Source organism: Daucus carota, chromosome 1 (genome assembly GCF_001625215.2).
Source record: "Daucus carota subsp. sativus chromosome 1, DH1 v3.0, whole genome shotgun sequence".
Classification (NCBI taxonomy): domain Eukaryota; kingdom Viridiplantae; phylum Streptophyta; class Magnoliopsida; order Apiales; family Apiaceae; genus Daucus; species Daucus carota.
Genome location: NC_030381.2, coordinates 47272147 through 47281433, shown reverse-complemented (window position 1 = coordinate 47281433; position 9287 = coordinate 47272147). Strand labels below are relative to the sequence as shown.

General features: G+C 32.5%; 1 protein-coding gene across 3 annotated transcripts; it reads left to right on the top strand.

Moving 5' to 3' along the window:
- Window positions 1–248: 248 nt before the first annotated feature.
- LOC108195663 (uncharacterized) lies at window positions 249–1800 on the top strand. 3 transcript variants are annotated; one of them, XM_017362650.2, is made up of 2 exons: window positions 249–1132; window positions 1255–1800. In XM_017362650.2, the coding sequence occupies exons 1-2, from the start codon at window positions 404–406 to the stop codon at window positions 1600–1602; spliced, it is 1077 nt and encodes a 358-aa protein (XP_017218139.1). In that variant the 5' UTR covers window positions 249–403; the 3' UTR covers window positions 1603–1800. The 3 variants fall into 3 exon arrangements, with proteins under 3 accessions (XP_017218139.1, XP_017218147.1, XP_063941836.1); XM_017362658.2 differs by having other exon boundaries at window positions 249–1136; window positions 1259–1800; XM_064085766.1 differs by having other exon boundaries at window positions 1259–1652.
- The last annotated feature ends 7487 nt before the right edge of the window (window positions 1801–9287 follow it).

Below are 9287 nucleotides of genomic sequence, written 5' to 3'. Positions count from 1 at the left end.
AATGTATGTATACATTCAATCCTTCTGCATTTCTCTCATTAAATTCTTCTACATTTCTATAATTTATGGATTTTATTAAATGCCTAAAGTCAAATATCCACTACTTTTAACCTTATTTATAGAAGTACTTTTCAAATTTTTGTTAACATAAAAAGGAATGAAAATTAGTCGTGAAATAAAACAACTGCGTACATTTTATCCTCCGTCTTTTTAATATATATATGTCCTTTATGTAAAACCAAATGAAAGTTGAATAGTAATATAAATAGTGTTGCAGACAGTTGTTATAAGCTCCTACCTTTTGTTTTCTTTTCTTTTCTCCCCCTTCCTTTTCTGCAAAAGGGCCTCCCCCCTCCAACATACATTTATATAAACTATATATGTGCACTAGTAGGAGCTTTGCATGAGTCTGATGATGGCAAATCAAGGGGGAAACAGCAGCACCAATGTAGTATTGAGGGAGTACAGGAAAGGGAACTGGACAGTGCAAGAAACAATGGTACTTATTGAAGCCAAAAAGATGGATGAAGAGAGAAGAATGAAGAGGATTCAAGGTGAGAGCAGCAGCAATGAAGGTGTTAGAAACTTGAACAAACCTGCAGAGTTGAGATGGAAATGGGTTGAAGATTATTGCTGGAGAAATGGGTGCTTAAGAAGTCAAAACCAGTGTAATGACAAGTGGGATAATCTCATGAGAGATTTCAAGAAAGTTAGGGATTATGAGAGGAGAATGTCAGATAGTAAAGGTGAAAACTTTGAGTTTTCCTATTGGAAAATGGACAAGATTCTGAGGAAGGAAAAGCATTTGCCTTCTAATTTGTTGCCTCAGATTTATGAAGCTTTGGTTGATGTAGTTGAGAAGAAGGGTCAAAGATTTTATGGTAGTGGTGGTGGGGGGACTAGTTCTACTAATCCTAACATGGTCACTAATGTTTTAGGACAAGTAGTACATCTTGAAAGGCCAATTGTTTGTAGTACTATGGTTCAACCAGTTGTTCCATTGCTTCCTCATATGCAGCACCATATTTCATCACTACCATTGCCTCTGCCACCACCACAGCAGCTGCCACAGCCCTCGCCGCTTTCGCCGCCACTTCCTGAGTCATATCCCTGTCCACAGCCCTTAACCATAGTAGGTACATCTTTTGTAAGTCATATAGATAAGTAACTTTTTTCAGTTAGTATTAATATATATGTTGTTAGAATTTTGTAAATGGCATTGTGCTAATGATCTGAGGATTTGTCTCTGGATAGTCAGATTCACAAACAAGTGGCCAGTCAAACTCATCAGCAAAGAGGAGGAGAAGAGGAGAGGAAACAAGTAATGCTGCTGCTGCAGCAGCTGCTAGCAATTCAAATCATGAAGTTGGGTCTGCAATATCAAGAAGTGCAAGTCTAATAGCAGGAGCTATTCAAGCCAATGAAGAGAGAGAAGAAAGGAGGCACAGAGAGCTGCTGAATTTGCATGAGAAAAGGCTGCAAATTGAAGAGTCTAAAGCTGAGATCAATAGACAAGGCATTAGTGGCATGGTTGATGCCATTAACAATCTTGCTCATTCAGTACTTGCTCTTGCTGCCAATAAAAAACCACCCAACTCCTAATAATCATTCATATTACTTCAATTATTTAACTACTAGATTTATGTGGTTAATTGAGAGATAATCTCCTTTTCTTGTACATAATTGAATTTATTATTGATCAAGAAGATCTCATATCTTTAAGTGCTTCTAATATGTCACAATTCATCAAATTTTACATGGATGATGAAGTTCTCTAATGTTGGACCACAAGTTATTTGATTTGGAGATGGTCATTATTTTTCTGATTTTCTTCTTGTGTAGGTAAAAGTTTGGTTGTAACAGTAATATCTAATGCTATCTTGGCAGTGCCATCTCTTTCAAGTTTCAAAGCATGAAATGATACTAGTACTGTACATATTTTGTGGGCACCCTACATTATTCCTTTTCTCATATCAATGTGATCCTAAATTCCACTAATTATTACTTGTAGCCTCATCCATAACAAAATCTAATGTGTCTTTCTCATAATAAAACATAAAAATATAATATCAAAACCTACAAATTCTTCAAGCAACAAGGTGTCTAGCCCTGCCTCTGCCCTCCATGTTTTGTTATTGTCCTCAAGACAACTCAATGTCTCAATGTAACTGCATTAATGTTGCAGACAAATGTAAATGCAAACTAACTGATGGATAGAATGACCAAACTAATTGTTAGTAGTATTATTTTCTGAATCTTATTTTTCTAATCTGATGATGTCGGTACAGACAGCATGGACTGTTTTAACAGTCTTGAGTCCAACTAAAAAATAAGGGCTGTGTCTCGGGAGTGCTACACTTATCCACCCTACTTAAAACAGGTGAAATTAGGGTTCCCATGACTCTCGGAATTACTTAAACTTGTCGTTAATTAATTTTGAAATTCAACCGAGACTTTATACTTTTTGTTATTGATTTTGTTTACAATTACTTTTTCGGTATCTCGAGAAGACTGTGGTCTAGGTTAGTCTCTCTCGTTCCATCTCGTGTATACAAAAATACACTGACATGACTCGAACGACAATTAAATCGGAATTCTAGAACCAATAAACAGGAGAAAGGAAGTAGCAAAAGATGGAACGGTGGAGATGAGATGATAGTAATGGTAGCTAGGCAAATGGGGACAACTGACAAAGTAAAAAATGCAGAAGAAAAAAAAAGAAAGGTATGGCATAATATAATTATCTACCAAAAGACTGGTCAAGGTAGAGCAGATGGTCAATGATATGTTAAGGGATATGCCAGGAGTACCATGACGCAACGGACATTTATATATAATGTGTTATTATTGGTGTCAGTAGCCTCTTCTACCACCCTCTCTCTCTCTCTCTCGTGTGAAGGCCAAAAACTCTCCATCTCTCTCTCTCACTCTCTCTCTCGCTCAGTCTCTCTGCATCTGTGTTTCCTTTTCTCCCACTCACACAAGACTTGGCTGCAGAGATATTATTGGGTAATTTGGCTGAGCTTTTCTCCTACTTTTCTGACAAAAGCTACTCTCACTCCTGCTACATTGTTTACCTTTTTCTTTCCCTCTCTGTTGAATATATATAGGAGAGAGAGGGAGAGTTGATGAATGTGTATAATTTGTACTGGTAATTGGTAGAATAAATTTCAGTCTTTTGTTACTGTTCAACTTGTAAAGATCTCTCTTGCATCATTCATTTATTTTGTATCACTCATGTAGCCGTGTTGTAAATATTAGTACATGATTGTATGAGGATGACTCATGCAAAGATGCACAAAATACAAATAGAGTTGTTAGCTTGTTATGATCCTGATTTTCATGGTTTCACTCTACCACCCGTATATAAAAGAGGTTTGGAAGTATATTTCCGAAGATTAAAAATTGTCAGGACCTGTCAAGGACCTTGAGGTTACATAACCCCTCAATAATCATACTTCTATATATCACATAGATTTATATTAAATTAAGATTTCAAAAGTACCTTATGACAACTTATTAAATATCGTGTAAATTGTTTTCATTTATGACCATAATTCGAGTCTGATTCGAGTTTATCAAGTTTTAACTTAATATTTTTAAGCTTTAACGTGTTTTTTTCGAGTTTTTGAGTTTACCAAGTTTCTAATAAGTTCTTGTCGACTCTTATCAAGCCTATCGAGTTTTAACTTCATATTTACAAAATTATACACACACACATATATATATATTTCTCATCAAAACTGATAAAATTTTAAAATAATATGTTCAAGTTATTTGAAGTTATTCTAATTAATCATATATCATATATAAATAAGTGGCTGTACTTGCTATTTAATATAATAATTTTGAAATTGTCAAAAAAGAAATATAGCTTGTAACTTATTAGTAGCCACGATTGATTATTATTGAGCCTAAAACCCATAAAAAAAACAAGCCCAACTCCAAAACCTTTCTATTGCCCTGTTAGTCTATTACTTCTACGTTACCATGATACCATCCTCATCCCTTAACATACCCTCATGCAATTGGACATGGGTGATGGGTTTGAGTCCATTTAGCAATCAAACTTTAGCACACGAGCATTTGCACATATATTACCCAGAAATCTATTTGGAAACAGCTGCCTCGAGTCGTGGGGCTGAAGTAATTTAATGTCTTCTCTGTTTAATACTATTAAATCAGAAAGTTAAGTCATAACTTAGGCAGATGTACTTTCCTAAATAGTTGAATTAAGTTTCAAATTTTTATTTGTGAAACTAAACTATAGTAAAATAAGACGAGTGATGAAATACAAACCAGCCCCTGAAGATAAGTTAAAAACCTCTTATTTTACATTACTTACTAATTTTATCTTCATTTTACCTACTAATTTTATCTTCATTTTTCTAAAAATCCCATTTTCATATCTCCCCTTCCCCAAACTCACCACCGCAGCCACCGACTATCCATCCATCTCTGACCTTGATTTCACCATCATGGTCACCAGCTTCCCCCTTCCTCTCTCTCATCACCACTTCCATTTTATCCCCGCCATCACCACCTCCATCCTTTCTCCGCCGTCACCACTTCCGTTTTTTCATTCTCATTCGACGACTTCTCTCTCAATATTTTTAATGACTAGAATTCTGTCATGAATTTTTAATGTTGTTAAATCTTTGATATAGTTATAAAAATCGATGATATATGATGCACAAATTAGTGATATAAATAAATGATATTCGCTTTACGAATTAGCTATATTCGTGATACAAACTCACATTTATTGTGTTTCAAAACTGAAATTATGTGTAAACGAGAATTTTAAACTTCATAACTGAGGAATTTTACTCAAAACATCAATTACATGTTGTAATCGCATCTTAAAATCGAAGAAGATGAAGAAAGGAGATAAAGTGGGTTTGTGTTCATATATAACAATTATGTTATAGCAAATAATAGACGGACAAATGTGTGAGATGATTATAGTTTGTGCTGGTTTGTAATAGAATAAGACTCGTAAAATAATATCTGTAGATACGTATTTGAAAGAATACCATATTAAAGTGTGTTTTTCTCTATGGTTGTTATATGTGAGGGGTGTTACGACCCACATTCAATAAAAATAGGTATAGTTCTTAACATTTTATTTTTTATTACTCCAAGAATATTATATATAATATTACGGTCTCATCAAAAGCACTCCGTCAATAAATTGCAGGTATCAAATATGGTAAGTTGGGTTATTCATTTTTAATAGTATTATGATCATATTTTTTTTCTATAATTTAGAAAATGGAATTCTTATATAGATATATAAAATTTGTGATAATCATTTCATTGTTTGCTTACTCTCCTCTTTTTCTGTTTTGTTATTGAGTTAAAATGTTCTTATATCAGAAAAGAGTAGTGTTGGGTGCACATAATTGTGTACAGAATTTTTGTACATAATGATGTGTCAAGTGATGTGGTGAATTTTAATTGGGGTGGTTGGTGTAAATGCAGGGGGGGCTGACGCAGTACGGAAGCGTAGGAAAAACAAACGTTAATCCTAAAGAACAAGATTGAATCCGCAAGCACAAATTCAATTGATAATTCCGGAATCCACCAGAAAGATGAGAAAACTCTCTAGGTTTTGATATCAATAAAAATTCATCATATCCATCATAATATGGTTTTTATAGGGATATAAAAACCCTACAAGGAAATAAAGACATGTCCTAATTAAAGCCAAATAATAATAAAGTACGAAAATCCTAATTAAAATCAAATATTAATAAAGTAAGCATGATCATGTTGCTTTGAGCATGACCATGCAACCAAGCCCTCCATCCCTCGCCTGTGCTACTGGATGGTTTTGCCAATCTGGCATGATCATGCAAGTTTTGGCAGGTTCATGCTAAGCCTTTAGCATGATCACGCCGTCCGTAGACGCTCTTCTTTCTATCCATTGCGTCTTCTATACGTGCAGCTAATCGTCCTACATCAGGGGCCATCCAATTAAAATCCACTACATGTCATTATGTACATGTTTTTGTACACAATTATGTGCACCAAGCATTTTCCATCAGAAAAAGAGTAAGCTTTAAGTTTGATTTAGTTTATTCCTAAGAGTGCTTAAAACAATTTGCAAAAGTTAAACTTCCAACCGTAGAGTCGGCAAGGATTCCCCGCGGCCGTCAGATCATTGAATCCAAATCTTCAGTTAGCCCACAAGTCACAAGACTCACAACTGAGATATATAGCTCATTAAATCGATCCTACTTCATTTGCACATACGGACAACAATCGGCTATCACAACTCACAAGACAAAGTCATAAATTGCAATAAGTACTGCAGGGAAGTTTGATATACAAAGTGCCCATGCAATTTTACTCTTTAACTAATGAAATAGCAAGGCATTCTGACAGAGTGCTCTCAAATTTTTTCACAAATGTTGGAAACATATGTTTGATTCAAAATAATAAAAGTTCGCGTGTACACATCAACCACTCAATTAAAAATTTAAAATTAATCATGTATCTATCCCACAATATAAGTGTCTTTTGGAAGCAATTTTTTTCTCATAATGCTTATCCATTTTTAGTTTCCAATGCAAATATATTGACATTATTTCAAAAATACTCTTCTTGAAAGTTGTATAACATGTAATGAGGGTTGAGGAAGAGTCTACATTCATGCATTTATTAGAGGCACCAGTGAGAAAATATCTAATTAATATTTCTTTAATATGTGTAATTTTTTGAAATAGAGTTATATTATTGAACGGAAGGAGTAAAAAATTTGAGATCCGTAGCGATACTCTTACTTAATTAGCACAGTCGATCAGTTCTTGTCCGCCGTAACGACTACCTAGCATCTTTATTAGATTGTTCAATGTTCATATACAAGCTTCTTTTTCAGCCATGCATATATGCAGGTGTTAGCTGCAGGCCTGCAGCACTAATTTGCACATCTACCCTCCATTCATTGTACCTCCCTATATTTCTGCAACTATTTTATGAACATCTACAATAATTATCAATGAATGCAAAGAGTATCCGCGACAACGCATTATGAGCAACCACTCCAATTAAGTTACTTCTTGTCATAATTTATGTCACAGCCTAATCTTTCTCAGATTTAAATATACTAACCTTTAATCCGTGCGGAACACGGACGGGTATATAGTTCGTAATTTATTATTTATAATTTAAATTTGAACATCATTTTATTAGTATTTTAGTATTAATGGATTGAATTTTAATTAAATTATATTATTCAACTGACTATATATATATATATATATATATATATATATATATATATATATATATTTATATATTTATATGTTATTACAGTTAATTCGAATTTAGTACATGTAGATTTAAAAATAAAATAAATTAGAAAATTCAAATCTTTTCCAAACATAGCCGATCGTGTAATACCTTTGAAAGATTCAGTAATCTAATCAATCGAATTTCAAACGTAATTTTGTAATCTTGATTTTTTGACAACAATAACTTTTAAGATTAGAGATAGAAAGAGTTATGTAATGGTTCGTGTTTATATTGAAATAGAACATGTTAAAGTTAAAAAGAATTATATGAAGGTTCTTGTTAAAAAAAGAAATTCAAAATTGTATATTTATAATTTTATTTATAACATCATTATAATTTTGTTAATGAAATATTTTATGATAATGTATTGTTATGAGAGCAAGTCCAATAGGTGTGCTAAATCAAGTCTTAAATCCAAAAATAGGGAATATGGGATAAAATTGCACTCCAACACTATGCTAGTGATGTGCTAAATCACTAGCACAAGCTTCCCCTTCCCTATTTTTAGAATATGCTAGCCACTCCTAAACTATTTTTATCATTAAAATATTCATTTCTCTCTCTTCTCCACATCATTTCCCTCTCTCCTCCACACCAAAGTTGTTTAAATTTAATATTATTATAATAATAGGGAATGAATATAGGGAGTACTATTGGAGCTCATGTGCTAAATCTTGTGCTAAATCACTAAGACATATTATTTTATAATATTTTTAGGGAACCCCTTAGCATAGTGTTGGACTTGCTCTGAGTGTTTTTAGTATTTGAAACTGTTTAACAAATACAATACTAATAAACTCCATATTTGTAGACTTGTAGTACAAAAGGAGAGTACCAAACCAAAAAATATAACTAATACCTTGGATTACAAATTATACCCTTGTTGGCTTATTATAGTAGAGTATAGATGTATAAGCAAATATCGAATATAAAAACTAATACAGAGCACTAATGAGTAATGACACCGTATTCCGGCATATAAAATAATAACTAGCGTAAAAGCCCGTGCGAGGCACGGGCCTACATTTATATACATTTTTAAAATTACTGTCAAGTTGAAAGTTTTCTGAGAATTATTTACAAAAATATGACTTGCAACTTCTGCAACATCATTTTGCAACTGTTGCTAATAAGGTTGCATAAGTTGCAAATGAAATTTCTTATCTGCAACTGTTGTAAATGAGGTTGCAAAAGTTGGAAGTCGTATTTTTGTAAATAATTTATAAAAAATGATGTTTCTCAAAATAATTTATTATAGTCGGTGTTCCAAAATTCAGTTGACTCAGTCGATACTCAGACTCATACCTTTTTCCTAACTGATTTAACATTGTTTAGATTGCACATAATTTGATTTTGAGTCTAATTGTGATCACTTTAATAAAACTTGGGTCTAAAGTTTGTAAAAAATAATTGAAATTATTTTTTGATATATCTAATTCTAATATGAATACTTCTCAAGTCCAAGTACTCATTCTTGATATGTTTATTAAGTCAAATAATTTTAATGCGCAGTTTCAAAAAAACTGGATTATCTAATGATCAACGGTATATAGATGGGGTATCTCATTCTCTGTTCTGTCAAAGATCTCTTTTAAGTATACACATAGGAGTGAGCATTTGTTTCGGTTAATCAAATACTGAATTAAAATAATTCTGTTTTCGTCCGGTCATGGTTTTTTTATATTTTAGTTTTTTTTGATATTTTTATCGAAATATCTGAAAATACGATTAATCTAAATATACTTACAAAATTAAACTATTATCAATTTTATATCATATTAACAACACTATATTTATAAAAGAAAAAAAGAAAATTTGGTTTATTTAATGACTCGTGAGTAATGAGTGATAATTTATAATATTTTTATTCCATATTTTATGTAATAACACTTTATAATTTTTTATGTATAGCTTTCAAGTAATACGGAGGTGTGGTATACAAAATTGTGGATGTTAATATTAATGTTGGTAACTTGTATTGTAGCTTA

What these genes read in the sequence shown, in the direction of transcription:
- LOC108195663 (XM_017362650.2), top strand. Translation starts at nt 404, where the DNA reads ATGAGTCTGATGATGGCAAATCAAGGGGGAAACAGCAGCACCAATGTA. An exon ending in GTCCACAGCCCTTAACCATA is followed by an intron (nt 1,133 to 1,254) that starts GTAGGTACATCT and finishes GTCTCTGGATAG; the next exon opens with TCAGATTCACAAACAAGTGG.